The 16,617-nt window shown below is 55.4% G+C and overlaps 1 protein-coding gene across 2 annotated transcripts in view; it reads right to left on the bottom strand.

The window, feature by feature from the left end:
• TMEM104 (transmembrane protein 104) overlaps positions 1-16,617 on the bottom strand; it is a 57,700-nt gene that overhangs the window by 37,128 nt on the left and 3,955 nt on the right. The window contains exons 3-8 of one of the 2 annotated variants that reach the window (XM_004275446.4): positions 12,274-12,395; positions 9,512-9,593; positions 8,945-9,041; positions 7,920-8,000; positions 3,679-3,778; positions 3,134-3,242 (exon numbers count right to left, since the gene is read on the bottom strand). In XM_004275446.4, the coding sequence (XP_004275494.2) occupies positions 3,134-3,242; positions 3,679-3,778; positions 7,920-8,000; positions 8,945-9,041; positions 9,512-9,593; positions 12,274-12,395 (591 nt within the window). The remainder of the gene's footprint in view (positions 1-3,133; positions 3,243-3,678; positions 3,779-7,919; positions 8,001-8,944; positions 9,042-9,511; positions 9,594-12,273; positions 12,396-16,617) is intronic. The other variant, XM_033438429.2, reaches the window with a different exon arrangement.

The raw sequence follows: 16,617 nt of genomic DNA, 5'->3' as shown, positions 1-16,617 counted from the left end.
CCCATGACGTTCCCCAGCCTGGAGGCAAGGTTGCGGGTCTGAAAGCGCTGGGGCATCAACACTGTCCCATTTGATACTTCAAAGGAGCATGAGGGGTGGGCGGTGGGGCCCGGAAGATCAGATCCTGATGCTAATTCTCACGGGCCCTCATGACGGGGGCCCAGGTCCCTGCTGGCTCCAGCTGTGGCATCTTGCTGGGACGCCCTGGGGGCACATGTGACTCACGGGACCACCCCCACCTCACGGTGCCCTGCTCTGCGGCTACTTCAAGGAGGGAGAGGGAGAAACTGACTCATATCAGCTGCATGGGAATCACAGGATGTGGACAGAGGTCACAGGCTACGGGAGGGGGGGAGGAATTTTCCACTCATTGAGGTCAAGGGCTTCGGGAGGCGACTGGTAGCTGGTGGTAGAGAAAGCTCCCTTCTGACAAGTAATCATGATGCTACACAGGCTGGCCTCTGGAGATAGTTAATATCTCAAATATTCTCATTCTGTGTGTGCATCTCAGCAGCACTCCCGGGAAGACACAGAAGAGACTGCTTCCAGAGGACTTTCTAAAAATTAAGCCGTAAAGTTAAAGCCAGAAAAATACTGTCCTGGAATAGAAAAGAGGCTATTAGAGGTCCTTATGAACATGCAGGCCGGACAGGTGTATCGTGTACCTGAGACAGAGAAGTGGCGGTGCCTGGGGTGGGAAGGGGGCTTAAAACCCGCCCGCCTCCGTGGCCAATGCTGCAGCAACAAAACAGCTGGTAGAAAGAGGCGCGACGGGATTCTCTAGGTGGGATGGACCATCTTCCAAACACGAATGACGGGGGGGTGAGGGGAAAGGATGCCCCTCTTCTCCCATGATCTGAAGGGGCCACTTGGTGGAACAAGGATGCAGGGATGAGCCCCGCGGGCCGGACTTGGGAGGGGAAGATGCTGTTAGCACCTGTCACAGAGCGCCCAGGACGGAGGAAGGAAACCCACGTCTGCCAACCCCCTCCTTCAGTCGCTAGGCCGCTTCCGACTCACTAAGAGGGGGTGGCCTGCAGAGGGACAGAGGCCCCCCTCCCCCGGTATTTAGGGTCAGGAGGCACAGCTCTGTGGAAGCCGCGGACCCCGGGAGCCACATGCAAAGTTGTAAAGTAACTTCTGAGACAACGCGAAGGTCCACCTGCCCTGAATTTCTCCAAACCAGGCAGAAGAGCACGTCTGAACCGGAAACCTTCTGAGCCAACCGAAGTCCCCGGCAGTGGGAGGGTGTCAACCACCCAGAGAGAAGGGGCTCTGTTTCTGCTCAGCCCCGCCCCCTGCTATTTCGTGCAGCTTCTGTGGGCCCGGTGGCAATTAGCTTTATGAGCTGTAAGTGCAGCATCTGGGAGACAAAGGCTGTAATTAATGCCTGTCTGCTTTCCTGAAGGGCTCCTTCCATTCGGTCAGACAGTTATTGAAACTCGGGCAGGGAGGCTTCCATCATGTGGAAGGTTTATAGGAATGAGAGGAAGAACAGTTTAATAAGGCAGTAACGGTGCTGCTAAATAATTCATCGGGCCGATGGCGGCAGCAATATTCCCAGCACTCCGTGTCTGTTCTGCCGACGCGCGGGGGAATGAGCCAGGCAGACCCTGCACAGCCTCCAGCAGCGCCCCCGGTACAGACCTGCCTGAGGGGCTCCGCCGCTGACCCTCCATCCTGGACCTGCTCCCGGGTCTGTGCTGAGCCCCTGGGACCCTTTCTTCAACCTCCTCCTTCTGCCTGACTGTGCCGGTTAGAGATCCAGATGGGTCCTTACAATTACCAACACTTCTGCTAATTGTATCAATCACGGTTTGTTGAAAGCTGAGAGGCTAACAGGCCTCCGCTCTCCTGGGTTCTCCTGGTGGCCCTGCTGAGTTCTCTGCCTGCCCCCAAGGCTGGGGAAGTGGGGAAGGGGCCGGGAAATTAACCTGCCACCGAAGTCCCATCGGACCTCGGCTGAGATACGGTCCTCCTAGAAGACACCCTCCTAGCCGTAGCTGACCACCCGACTGCTCCAGAAACGCACAGAGGAAAACGAATCTCTCCCGGGGCTGGGGCCACAGGACTCCTGGGGTAGGTCGATAGGATAGGACTGGGAAGGTGAAACCACCATTCCGCTGTCCTTGGGGTTAACAAATTCAGAGCCACATAACACAGGTGGCGGGCCGCGGGAAGCTCTGCCAGGATAGGGATAATCAAGTCAAGAGGCCGACACCCTGAGCCTCCCTGTGAGGCCGGCTCTCCCGTGTCCCGCGTCCCGCTTCACAGCAGCTAAGTGGCTGCGTGTCAAGCTGTGTGTCGCCTAATGTACCTAAATCTGTGTCAGGGCTGAGGAGGGCCAGGAGGAAGCAGAGAGTATTAACAGACACCGCACAGGCGAAAGGGAACCATTTCTGAGTCGCGTCTGCAAAGCAGGCAGACAGACACCTGCCTCTGGTTTTGCGTCTTATTCCCCGAGACCCGTGGGACGCGCGTTATTCAGCTCCAATTCCCCCCTCCGCCCACCCCCGGCCCGCCCCCGGCACAAAGCACTCAAGACGGAGCCTGGACATTCATCTTCTTCCCTTGTCTGCGAGGAGCAGGGGAGACTGGGAGCGAGCTGGGCTGATCCCTCCTGATCTGGAGAGCTGTCTGTACCTGGGGTCAGCCGTGAGATGGCTCAGTCCCGCCTGCCTAGCCAGCAACCCCGGCGAGAGCTGTCTGTACCTGGGGTCAGCCGTGAGATGGCTCAGTCCCGCCTGCCTAGCCAGCAACCCCGGCATCCACTCACGTGCTCCTGGGCTGGCCGGGAGCAAGGTCAAAACAGGGAAAGTTTCCGGAAAGCCAGCCCTGGCCCTCTTACAGGGCTTTGATAAGCATGCCCTTCAAATCCCTAGATGAGTTTAGAAGAGTTCACGGCCCTGGAGCTGGCGCCAACGCCAATGCCAACTCGAAACCACACACGATGGAAGCCCGCTGGCCGGGACGCGCTGGGGCTGGCACTGTAGCCACGTGATCCACTTTCTGCCCGGGACCAAAGCCCCAGTCATTAGCCAGACTCTCCTCTCTGGGGAAAGTTCTAGCCGAGAGTGCAGGCGGGCGGCTCCCAGGCCCCTGGTCCCCCGGGCCAGCCTGCGAAACCACTCACCAGGTAGATGCGGTAGGCGTCCACGCGATGCAGGGGCCCCCAGCACGGGTCCGTGTCGTTGTACTTGGCCTCGGCCTCCACTCCGCAGGAGTCATTGCCCACGGCGCTGCTGAGAGAGAGAACAATGGCTCAGTGTGGGCCTCCCTGCCTGGCCGGGAGCAGAGAGAACCTGCCCTTACTGATCAGGGGCAACTGCCGCCCCCCCCGCCCCCAGCTGCAGCTTCAGGTTCCACGCTCTGACTCTCCACAAGCCACGTTTTTCTGTCTCTGGGGGCAGGCACCTTATTCCTTATTCCTGCTGCACTGTTTCCCGGCGACTGGTGGGAATCCCAGTCACCTTCCCAGCGGGGCAGGGATGGGGTCAGTGGTGAGCTGTGTGTCTCCGAAGGCCAGGACGCACAGCTGGCTGTGATGCGTGCAGAAAAGGGCCTCAGACATGATGGACTCGCTTGGTGTTGGGCTTCTACCCTGAGAAAACACTGCCCCGACTGCCCAAGGAAGCCCCTCTGGCTGCAGCTGGTGTGGGGGGCAGGGGGGACACTCACCAGGTCACCTGCATGAGAGAGAAGGGCACGGCGGCAGCATAGATGGCCAGGTCCCCATACAGGTAGATGATGATGCAGAAATAGAACAGGTTGACCCCCACTGAAAGCAACAAAACCATCGGTCAGGGAGCCACAGGGAGAAGCCGGCCTGCTTTTTTGATGACTACAGCTCTACCTCATCCACGGCTTTCGTTCTCCAAGCAGAGTGGGAAAACAACCCCCAAGTCCTGTTTCTCATTCTGGCTACCGACACTGAGATGCTGGCGGGAGACACATCTGCTCGAGACTGTCGCCCGGTGGTGAGCGGGACAGGATCAGAGAGGTTCTACATCCAGGGTGAGTGTGGGGCGTGGACTGGCCAGGGAGGACCTGGAGGCGTCTTCGCGCTCGGGACAAGCTGCCCGGAGGGGAGAAGGAGGGATGGCCTGAGTCAGGGCCTGAACCCCCGGGCTTGCCTGGACCAGGGCCTCCTTCGCAGCCGCACACAGGGCTCTAAGACGAAAGACTGAGAGATTGAAAAGAAGAGAACAGGAAGTGGCCCAGCTCTGGAAGCTGAAATCAGGAGGGTGAAAAGCTCTTGATTTCCAAAGACCAAGTGCCTCATTCTGAATGTGGCCCATCACCAAGCACCCTAGAGGAAGAAGGGTGGCCTGGGGCGCTGGGGAGGGAGACAGTGGCAGGAGTGGGACGGCTCACTTCCCTCCTCACGGGAAGCGTCTGCAGGGGAGGATGCTGACTTTGGAAGGCATGGGACGAGGAAGCTCCCTCTGCAGAGGCAAACCTTGGTCCCCTCTCCCTCCCGGAGGGGCCTGGACTGGCAGGCGGGAACTCAGGCTCTGCTCTTCATCCCATCGGCCTCTTCTCCTGACCCTGGCAAGTTCCTGACCGTCTCTCATCCTGTGCAGTGAGAAGAATTCAGCCAGTGCTAAATTCCGTACGTGATTCCAGCTACAGAGATCAGGGGTAGAAGTGCTGAAAAAAGCATCTGGGTCCTACAACCTCGGGGTCGTGGCCCCAGACGGCCAGTCTCAAACTCCCATTCAGACTGATTGCTTGGTTTTGGTTTCATTGATCTTAAGCTGCTGGAGTCTCCGAGAACAGAAAGAAAAATGAAGTGACAGTTCCCTTCTAATCCAGGTGGCTCAGATGAGCCTCTAGGTCCCGGGGGAAAGCCAGGGCCATGTTCCTCCTGGGCTATTTGAGGTCAGCTCTGCTCCTAGGAGCCTAGGCGGAAAAGACTCGGAAGATACAGTTCTTGAAAGAACCCTGGATGTCCAAGCTCAGTGGCCCCTGGCGTAGCTGCCACTCACCCCCAGGCTCCGAGCCCAGCCCCCGCTCATCTTTTCGCTCTGAGCCGTCGCTCCTGCAGGGAGGCACTGCCCCTCCCCACTCCCATCCTTTTCTCCATCTGCCATGGACTCATGTCCGCTGTTTATAAAACTGGCCCTCCCTGATCAATAAATTTCATTACGAGACACAAAGTGGGAGGATCAATGAACTTCCTTGAGGACGGCAATGACCAGGACTGGCATTTCTCATTACAAGGACTGAGTCTGGACCCCAAGGGAGACTTGTGTGGAGTGTGGCAGCCCTCCCAAAGGTGAAGGTGACGGTCTATGAATTAGGATAGAGCCGAGCAGTGGTTTCAACTGGGGGTGATTTTGTCCCCCACCCCCTACTGGGGACACTTGGCAAAGTCTGAGGACCTTTTTGATTGTCGCGACTGGGTGGTGCTACCGACGACTAGTGGGTAGAAGCCAGGGATGCTACTCAACATCCTACAACACACAGGGCAGGCCCTGCAATGAAGAAGGACCCAGTCACACAGCTCTAGTGGTGAGCTTGAGAAACCCAGGAGCAGGTGGGAAGAGAGCATCCTTTAAGTCTGAGCTGCTCTTGTACGAACGTGTTTATTTTCTATCAGATTTGGGTAAACTAGGAGTCTAGTCTGTGGGGCACACACACACACACACACACACACACACACACACACACACACACACACAAAGACAAAAAAAAACCAGGGCTTCCCTGGTGGCGCAGGGGTTAAGAATCCGCCTGCCACTGCAGGGGACACGGGTTCGAGCCCTGGTCCGGGAAGACCCCATGTGCCGCGGAGCAACTAAGCCCGTGCGCCACGACTACTGAGCCTGTGCTCTAGAGCCCGCGAGCCACACTACTGAGCCCGCGCGCCTAGAGCCCGTGCTCCACAACAAGAGAAGCCACTGCAATGAGAAGCCCGCGCACTGCAACTAAGAGTAGCCCCCGCTCGCCACAACTAGACAAAGCCTGCACGTAGCAATGAAAACCCAATACAGCCAAAAATAAATAAATAAATTAAAAAACAAAACAAAACCACAAGTTCCTAGAATTCTTAAAGAAATCAGGGCGGACTGTGAAACATGAAAATTAGGAAGGACGTTTAAGAGGTATGTGTCCCCCCTCCAACGTGCATTTTATTTCAGAAGCTTGCATTTGGGAGGAGGCTGTGCAGCAGCCAGAAGGGAATGTTTGCTTCTCTGATCTGAGTCTAACGAGACGGGGAGAGATAGAAACGGAACAAAGGAAAAGCACAGAAGTGCGCCAGACACAACCAATCTGGTTTTTTTTAATAAGTATATTTATTTTTACTTATTTATCTTTGGCTGTGTTGGGTTTTTGTTGCTGTGCGTGGGCCTTCTCTAATTGCGGCAAGTGGGGGCCACTCTTCATTGTGGTGCGTGGGCCTCTCACTGTGGTGGCTTCTCTTGTTGCGGAGCACGGGCCCTAGGCACACGGGCTTCAGTGGTTGTGGCACAGGCTCAGTAGTTGTGGCGCACGGGCTTAGTTGCTCCGCGGCATGTGGGATCTTCCCGGACCAGGGCTCAAACCCGTGTCCCCTGCATTGGCAGGTGGGTTCTTAACCACTGCGCCACCAGGAAAGCCCCCAATCTGGTTTTGATAAATTCTGAGAACCCTCAGTGAGGCCGGTCTGGTGGGGAGGACGGAGGGAGGCAGACCCCGAGGCAACCTCAATCAGGATCTTCTGTCACATCACACCATGGTGATAAACGGACCGCCGGATGTCCTAAGAAGCCATTGAGAAGATTCTAGATTCTAGTTTCCACAATCCCCCTCGGCTCTAACTTAGTGCGGCCACATTCAAGACAGGAAAGAACCAAGGCAGACGCTCCCCTCTGCAAACAGGGGCTTTGACGAAGGGGCACAAAATCTCCCAAGGTAACTGCAAGGTCAAGGATTTTTTGAGATGTGTCTGACTTTCTGTGAAGGATCGAACATTTTAAAAAACTAAACCCTAAATAGCTCATCTTCCAAAAGAACAAGATTTGGAACGGAGGTCTAAGCTATTGTTGCCGGAACCAACAAGGCAGCACCCGAGCTGGGTGCTATCCTTCGATCCCACCAAGCCGCAGGTGGAGCACGGGGAGAGGTCACGATTAGATGCGCAGAGTCCAGACAGCAGTCCTGAGCGTGGGCTCCTAGCACCCTCTGCTGGCCACCAGGAAGAGACACAGACACACACACACACAGACACACACAGACACACACACACACACACACACACACACACACACACACACACAACCCTACTGTCAGGATTAGATGCGCAGAGTCCAGATAGCAGTCCTGAGTGTGGGCTCCTAGCGCCCTCTGCTGGCCACCAGGAAGACACACACACACAGACACACACATACACCCCTACTGTCACAAGGTGGTTGCTGTGTCCTGGCCACCAGGAAGACACGCAGACACACACACAGACACGCAGGCAGGCAGACAGACAGACAGACAGACAGACACACACACACACACACACACACACACACACACACACACACACCCTGTCACAAGGTGGTTGCTCTGTCCTGTCCTAAACAGAACAGTACAGAAGAAAAGAGAAGACAAGTCAGAAGTAATCGAGCAGGAGGCACAGAACCACCAGCCGCCTCCACTGGCTTCCTTCCTTGGAAAGCTGCTTGGGACTCTCAACCTGTGTGAGCTGTAGTCGCTAAGCAGCTGCTTCTTTATTCCTGATGCGCTGACGAGCGGGCAGGAATCCAGGAAAAACCATGAAGTGGTTCATGTCTCTCAGCAAGGCGGTCTCCGGGTTGAGGATCTGCTCCCCCACCTCGCCTGCCCCGTCCCTAGTTGAGGTGGAACCCCCGCTCCGGCTGCCCCGGCCCCCAAGAAGGCATCAGCTCTGCCCCTGCCCATGCCCCACCTGGAGAAAGCACTCCCACCTTTATTGAAGAACATGGAGGCCATCTGCCCCATCTCCACCCGGTCTGTGATCTCAAAAAGGTTCGGAGATCCATGCCTCTCTGTGGAACCAAGAAGAAAGAGGAAGTGGTTTTTTTTTTTTTTTTCTCTCACAAGGAAAAGCTCTTAGAAGGGGTGCTGAGTTCACTGAATTCTCCAGAATAATGACATCCCAACGGGTTCAAACTCCTGAGAAAAGTTTTCCTAATGCTTCCTGCTTGAAACATTTTGAAATATCTAGAGGGACTTCCCTGGCGGTCCAGTGGTTCGGACTCCACACTTGCACTGCAGGGGGTGTGGGTTTGATCCCTGGTTGGGGAACTAAGATCCTGCCTGCCATGCGGCACGGCCATAAATAAATAGACTAAATTAAATAAGTAAATAAATACATAAATAAGTAAATAAATAAATCGTCTATAGAAAGGGATCCCAGGGGTGCTCACTGTGGGGTGAGAGGGAAGGCTGGGATGCTTCGCCCTGGCGCAACTGGAGTGTGTGCGTGTGTGGGTGTGTGGCTGAGTGTGTGTGTGTGTGTGCATGTGTGAGCGTGTGTGTGCGTGGGCGTGCAAGCGTGTGAGTGTGTGCACGTGTGTGCGCGTGAGGGCACGTGTGCGCGTGTGGGAGTGTGTGTTAGTGAGTGTGTGAGCGTGTGTGCGCGCACGTGTGAGGGCATGTGTTCGTGTGTGTGCGTGTGCGTGAGGGCGCGTGTGCACGTGTGTGTGTGTGTGTTGGGATAGGAGGAAGGACAGAGTCAGAGAACTGACATTTACTTGAGCTTCCAGGGGCCGAGGTGAAGGGACCTCCCCAAGCTGCACGCGCCAGTTGGCAGCGGAGACAGCAGGGCCGGTGCTCTGCTCTACTGTCCCATGGTGCCGTCCTCGGCTCAACCCTCAGGCGGTAAATGCCACAGCGTCTCTGTAGGGAGTCCCTGGGGCCCTCTCCACGAGTAAGGGAAAGCCCGCGAACCAGAGGGAAGCACGGGCCAGCCCAGAACCCCAGGACTTACGCACAGACAGGATGGGCCGCTTCTCTGCCCGCGCGTCGTTGTCCTGGGTGAGAACATCACTGTCGGAGGCCGTGGAGGAGCCATCGTCTTCCTCCTCCTGGGGAGGGGGGGGCACAGGGCGGATGAGAACAAACAAGGAAACAGAGGGCACACAGCTCTACAGCAACCCCCGGGGCGGCCAATGGACAGCCTGCTTCCTTTGTGATTTCCTTCTAGAAGGTACCTGATTAGGAAGCTTTCAACACTTCCCGGCTGTCACATTAGAGGGTCAGACACACGGGGAGGGAGAAGCTGCGGCACAGTTCCTGGGTACAAAGGTTCAGCATGACTGAGCCAGCTCAAGGCCGGGGTAGGAGGGACCAACAAGGGGATGTTAAAAGAGCAGAGACTGCATTTGTTCCGTAAGTTGACATGGCCGTGAACTTCAGCTCTGGGCTGGGGTCCTGGAGCCGTGCTGTGGTCAGGAGCCCTCCAGGCGTCGGGAGGGAGAGGACTGGCTGCTGAGGGCCACCTCTTTGCACACGACTGCCTGGGGGCACTGCCTGGGGCCAGGAGCAGCACACACACCTGATGGGTTTCCATCCTCTTCCAGCGGAGCTGAGCGTTGGCTGCCGCCATGGCCTCCACCACAAAGGTAGTTGTCACAAAACTGCAAGGGAAGGCCACGCGTTAACTGCGAAAGGCAGGGAGGAGTTTGGAGAAGGTACAAAATAAAAGGAAAAGCCATTTAAGACCTGACCCGACCAGTAAGCCCACAGCATTCTCTCTCCTGAGGAAGGGATGGCAACTTCTGAGATGGGTCTGACCTGATAAAAAAGCATGTGTGAATACGCGGTGCCTCTTGTGCTCTTCCTGACGTCTGTCTATACTTAGAATGTATTTCCAGTGCACTGGAGAGAAGGGTGTGAAGTAAGCTGATGGGAAGGAGGGAGAATGAGCCTGGGGGAGAGGTGCTCCCTTGCCCGGGGGGCAAGGTGGTACTGCTCCCCAGAAGGGGCCTGTCGGGGGGCAGAGGTGGGAGAGATGGGAGGACGGACACCAGGTAATGCTCTAAGCTGGGAAGAGGAGACTGGTCCACAAGGGGGCCCTTCCAGAGCTTCTGGGAGGGGCAGCAGGCAGCTCTCACCTCTCCTCGCTAGCCAAGCGGTCAACCCCCAGTTACACACACTAATGGACGGAGCACAGGTGTGGATATAATTGAAAAGGGGGACTTCCCTGGTGGCGCAGTGGTTAAGAATCCGCCTGCCAATGCAGGGGACACGGGTTCGAGCCCTGGTCTGGGAAGATCCCACATGCCGCGAAGCAGCTAAACCAGTGAGCCACAACTACTGAGCCCGTGTGCCACAACTACTGAAGCCTGTGCACCTAGAGTCCATGCTCCACAAAAAGAGAAGCCACCGCTATGAGAAGCCCGCGCACCGCAACGAAGAGTAGCCCCCGCTTGCTGCAACCAGAGAAAGCCTGCACGCAGCAGCGAAGACCCAATGCAGCCAAAAATAAAATAAATTAATTAAAAAAATAATAATAATAATTGAAAAGGACACTTGGCTCTGGAATCATCCCCTCCTTCTTTTTTGGGGGGTACCTTTACTTTCCTAATAATCTGTTTAGTATTAAAGTAACTGTTGCTTCAATATTAGTTATTAAAATAAACTACAATATATTAATGCATAATGTATTTTTAAAAATATTAATTAATTAATTTGGTTGCGCTGGGTCTTCGTTGCAACAGGTGGGCTCCTTAGTTGCAGCTCGTGGGCTCCTTAGTTGTGGCAGGCGAACTCTTAGTTGCGGCATGCATGTGGGATCTAGTCCCCTGACCAGGGATCAAACCCGGGTCCCCTGCACTGTGAGTGTGGAGTCTTAACCACTGCGCCGCCAGGGAAGTCCCAATAAACAACGTATTACTAAGTTAAAATATACCAATAAATTAATATATTTAATAAATTAAAACGTATTAATAAATTAAAATATGTTCACATTTTAATTTCCTAATAATCTGGTCCGAAAAGGGAAATTGGGAGGTGGCACCAGACGTTTGCTGAGAAGTCAGACTAGAGTGAAAATCGTCTTTACTTAAGGAAATGGGAGAGACACGGATGAGAGCGGGAGGGCTCTCCCTAGCAGCCGGTAGTACAGGGGAGGGCCGCTTTCCTGCTGATAAAGCCTGAGGAATGACTCTGTCCTTGCTGAAACGACCCGGGGTGGAACATGCATCTGTTTCTTGAAGCCACCCGGCAGGCTCTGCCACCAGACTCGACCCCAAGCCCCTGCCTCGGGCGCTGTCACCTGCTGCAGGCTGGCTGCCTGGCCCAGGAGTCAGGTGGCTGGGGGGTGGGGGGGAACCCACTCCATCTCGGTACGGGTGGGGCAGCCGTCTCTGAAACTCCCACTCCGGCCGCTGCAGCGCCTCCTGGGAAGGCTTCTCGCTACCTTGCCTAAGGGACCGTTTTAAGGGCTTCAGATTGCCCCTTCTTTCGGGAAGTAAAACTCAAATCAATCTTAAGGCGTAAAGAGGCTTCTCCAGGCTGCACAAAGCCATGTCTGAACGCAGATGGGTTGAGCGAGGTTGGGGCGTGGCGGCCCCTAGCTGGGGGCCCCCAGTAATCACTTCCCGTTCAGGTGGCTGCCTGCGCTGAAGGGGACTGCAGGGTTACAGAAGGACAAGGACTTCTGGGGCTGTCGATCACCAGGGCTCGCAGTACGTAAGGAGCCAACTGTCCCGCGAGGCTGGCCACAAAACCCCCCCGAAGAAAACGTGGGAAGAAACTGAAAAACACGGGTGTTTCCCATCCTGTGCAGCCTCCTCTAGGTCTTAACTCACTTCAGCTACTAAACTGCTTCATTCCTCCACTAGTGCCCCCTCCTTCGTCCTTCCAGTCTGCTGCCCTCCACGGCCATGGACCACTTACTTCAAACCGCGGTCACCCCCCAGGCTCCTGAGCCCCTCACCTCGCTGTACGTTTCCCCTTATCACTCATCACCTAACTGTACTCTACACTTGTTATCTCCACTACTCATTGTCCGTCTAATTGTCCATTGAGAAAGGGTACAACAGCGGAGGCAAAGCAGCTGGGTAAGAAACACACGAGCCCCACGGTGAGACGCCCCACGGCCTAACTGGAGGTCTTCACTTCGCAGTGACTGGGGGTGGACAACCGCTCCATCAGAGCGAGCCCCTGAGACCTCTGGGCCTCCTTTCCTGGCTCCGGGCACCTGTTAGGATTCCCTCACCACAGACTTCTTCCCCCACACTGACGGAGAGAGCTCGGGCTCCCTGGGCAGCCTCCCCCAGCTCTGCCCCCAGCTCCCCGGGGGTGGCCTCTTACCTCATGAAGCCCAGGAACACCAACAGAACCAGGCTGACGAGCCACCCGGCTGCGGCAAAGGCCTTGGGCATGGTGAGCGCGCCGGTGCCCACGATGAGGTTAAACATATACACCAGTCCGACCTGGAAGCGAGAGAGGTGACATTCGAGCCCAGAAATTAACGAACCTCACCCCCGAACGGCTCCCAAGGGTGACCCTGGGCAACGGCAGAACCGTGGAGGCAGGGAGGCCAGGCCTTAGGCAGGCGATCAGGTAAGCAGGGAGGGTTTCACCCAGGTTCCAGGGAGGCGGAACTGTGGGATCTGCAGCTGGCCGCTGGGAGCCAAAGGTGAACACCTGGAAGACTGAAGGCCCGGCTTCCATCAGTCTTTTCAAAATGTCTCTGGCGTTGGGTTTGATTCTCCACTTTGGCTGTCATCAGCCCCATCCCCTCATCAGTGCGTATTATTCAGAGCCGTGTCTCAGATGATAGCTCTGGGCTCAACCGGACTGCAGGTTTCCTGAGGACGGGCCGTCACGTCTGGGGTACCCGGCACACGGATCAACCCATAGCGCTGACCCCCCAAAAAACTCCCACTTTTCCAAGGCCACTGAGCACGTGGCCTGATCCTCCTCTCCGCCCATTCTTGCCAATGCCCTTGGGGACGTCGCCGTACATGCTGCTTCCCTTTCCCTGTCCTCTGCCCCGTACTAACTTCAGGGGTGAAAAGAAAAAAAAATCATTCACGTGCCATAAAATTCCCCCTTTTCAAGTACACAGCCTTGCAGTATTTCCACAAGTTCTGCCACCAGCATCACCATCTAATTCCATTTCATTACCCCACGGAGAAACCCCCTACTCAGCGGCAGCCCCTCCCCCTCTCCCCTGGCAACCAACCTCCCAGCGGAATTGCTGGGTCACTGACTTCAGGTTTTAAACTTAACTCACACCAACTTGACTCTAGCTCAGCTAATTACAATCATTCCCTTCTCGGGCCCTCCTCGATCATGAAATCCCTTTCGCTGACCTGAAGCCCCTGCCGCCTACAACCCTGTGCACTCCCACTGACCCGCCCTTGTCCTCATCATGATGTCCAGTCCCCCCAAACCCTCCCTACCCAGGCCACCACCTCCACGGTGGCCTCACTGACAATCGGCTGGTTGCTCAAAGCCCACACTGTCCCCGAGCTCCCCACACCTTCCCCGTTCTAACCTCTCCGGCCCCCAGCCTCAGAGACGACCCGGCACCCGCCTCCTCGACTCCCTAATAGAAAGCCGCTAAAGGCTCCTGGGATTTTTTAAAAATTTTAACTGTGAGTCCCCCTAACAGATGGTCTCTTCAGCTGCAGTCCGGCAGCAACAGATTCTCTTTACTCCTCCCTGTGGACTTGCGAGTATTTCCCACGCACGTAAAGGCTCCAAACCTCAGTCTCCAAGTCCCAGACCCACGGCTCCCATCTCTCCCACGTGAAGGCTGCACCTCCAACGCTACGGAGGGGACGGAGACCGTCTGACACGCGCTCCCCAAGCCTCGCTCCTTCTGAGCTCAGAAGTCAGTGTCGGCCTCCCCTCTGCCCCCCTCCCCATGTCTGGGGGAGCGCGGCTGCTTCCTCTTCCCTGACAGGCTCAGCCCTGCACCTGAGCTGGGCTCCGCTCTCTCTGGAATCCTCTCCTCCTCCTAGCTCTCTCCCCCTCTGACCGCGAACGTGCTCTCACTTTCCCTCAGCCCAACTCCTTGAAGGAGCAATCTATATCCTCCGCCTTCATTTCCGACTTCCTCTAGTTTGTGGTTTCCATCCCCAGAACTCTTTTGAAACTGCATTCTTAAAAATCACCAATGACCTCCTATTTGCCAAATCCAACGGCTTTCTTAGACTTAATCCTTCTTGCACTTCTGACGTCAGCGGTCTCTCTTTCTCTCTGCGTTTCTTTTCCTCAGCAACATCATTCAATCCCAAGGCTTTAACCATCATGGCAGACGGTATTTCTCCTAGTGCAAGGCTTTCTGCAGACCTCAAATCCAACTGCCTGCTGGTCACCTCCACCTGGGCACCCCAGCGTGGCCTCAGCTCCCCGCTTCCCCTCCATATCCCAGGGCTAGTGATTTTATTTCTGAAGAGTCTTTTGTGGGTGCCTCTGACTCCTATTCCATTTACAATTCAAGTGAACCATTTCTGGCCTGGCCTATGCCAGTAGGTTCCTAACGGGTCTCCCTGTACTCCACTAAACTGGCTAACTTACAGTTTGCTTTACCACTTGTTTCTGGTCATGAGAAGACAAACACCAGAAATACCTATCCATCGCTCGTTTTCACTTCCCCTTTCTGAGAAATACGCACTTTTCTGTATTTACATTTTTTTCAAGATAACCACGTGCTGCATTCTTAATCAGAAACACACAAATTAGGGCCCATTCTCAGACCAGCCTCAGTCAGATCTAAAAAACAAGACGAAACAGAGACAGGGAGCAACAGCTACCATTCTGGGGCCCTTGACAGGGAGGGACAGGATTCCGGGCAGGTGCCGACTGGCCATGTGAGTGCTGGACAAACGGGAGGGCATCCTGTAGAGAGGAAACAGCTCTGCCCAGAGCCCACGTACACTTGACACAGGGCACCAAGCCCTTGTGCCTCCCACCCAGCCCCTCAACTCCCACCCACCACGAGGGGCCCATTCAAACGCTTGTCCCACCATAAAGCCCTTCCCAGTCTCCCGAACCCATCTTGCTCCCCCCTCAAAGCCCTGGAACTTCTTATGCCATAGTTTGGGTTTTTTTTTTTTTTTTCCTAGTTTGGGTTTTTGATGTTGATGTGTTTATCTTTTCCCCACTATTAAATCTGACGCTCGCTGCGATCACAGCCTGCAACTCACTTCTCTCTGCATTTCTCGGGGCGCCTGGCACACGGCCTCAAGATGGGGGTCCTCAACGGCTCTGGCTCAGGCCCTCTCTGCCGTGAACCTGACAGTCTTCGGCCCCTTTTAAACGTCACGGTCTCACTCTGATCCCCCAGGCAGATCCCAGAAGGATTAAGACAAGTTTGAATCGTCTTCCTCTAGCTCCTGACTGGATCACAAAACCATGATGTGGTTGCCCTGCCGGGCGTCTTGGCCCAGGGTGATGTTATGAGAATAAATGTGAGGGTGACAGCGGGCCTTCTGAATTGACTTTTCACAAATGGGAACGTCTGCAAACTAACTTTGCCTTTTGTGGGGTTTAACTTCGATCACCGGCACTGAGGCGAGTACGTCAGGCGTGGGCTCGTTTGCTTACTCACTGCACAGCTACCGAGAGCCTTCCACGGTCCTGGCCCTGTGCGCAGAGCCCAGGGAAGGACAGTGAGCAAGACGGACAGGAGGACACAGACAAGAAGACAAGCGATGATTACCGCCTCGGAGAAGCGCTCTGAAGGAAAGAAGGGGCGCCGTGACCAAGAACAGTGGGTCAGCACTTCAAGCAGAGGACGGCCTCGTGGTGACATTCAAGCCGGGACCTGAGGGCCGAGCAGGAGCCACCCAGGCAAAGGGCCAGGGAAGACACTGGCAGGTGGGAGAGGGGGAGGCATTTTCCAGGAACTCTGAGGCCAGCGTGGCTGCAGGCGGACTCCCGGGCCCTGGCGCACGGGACAGGGAGTTCGACGTCACAGGCAGGGTCGTAAGCAGGACGCTAAGAGGCCAGGCCCTGGTCGATGACCTAACGTCTGATCTCCCGGCAGCTCTGTTCTCTGCGTATTGCTTTTAGAAGCTGTAACACTTTGAAGGGCAGAACCTTACTTCTTTATGGAAAACAGCCCTGGTGATGGGCTCGTGACAGAAGTTAAGAGAAAGCAAAGAGGCCTAAGAAAGTGATGGTTCTCAGCCAAAAGTTTTATGGGGATGGGACTTCCCTGGCGGTCCAGTGGTTAGGACTCTGCGCTTTCACTGCAGGGGCATGGGTTCGATCCCCGGTCGGGGAACTAAGTTCCTGCAAGCCGCGGGGCGCGGCCAAAAAAAAAAAGTTTTATGGGGAAATTTAGTGCAAGAAGCATTTGTGAATTCAGGGATGCCTGAAGGTCTTGGGATGTGAAAGTCAAGGGTCTGCTGTCAAGCAGTGTTTCTCAGCCTGAGCGCTGCTGACATCTGGGGCCAGCTCACTCCGTGCTGTGGGCCTGTTCTGTGGACTGTAGGATGTTTAGCAGTATCCCTGGCCTGTACCCACTAGATTCCAGTACCCCCCACCTTGCCCTTGTGTTGTGATGGTCACAACGTCTCCAGACATTGCCAAATGTCCCCTGGGAGGCAAGACTGCCACCAGCTGAGAACCACCGCTGATAAAGATGCAGTGAAACAAACACACTCCTGATGGAAACTTCCAATAAACCTCAGTGAA

Source organism: Orcinus orca, chromosome 19 (assembly GCF_937001465.1).
Source record: "Orcinus orca chromosome 19, mOrcOrc1.1, whole genome shotgun sequence".
Taxonomy (NCBI): Eukaryota; Metazoa; Chordata; class Mammalia; order Artiodactyla; family Delphinidae; genus Orcinus; species Orcinus orca.
The sequence above is the reverse complement of the archived record's forward strand: the minus strand, read 5'-3'. Positions and strand labels throughout refer to the sequence as shown.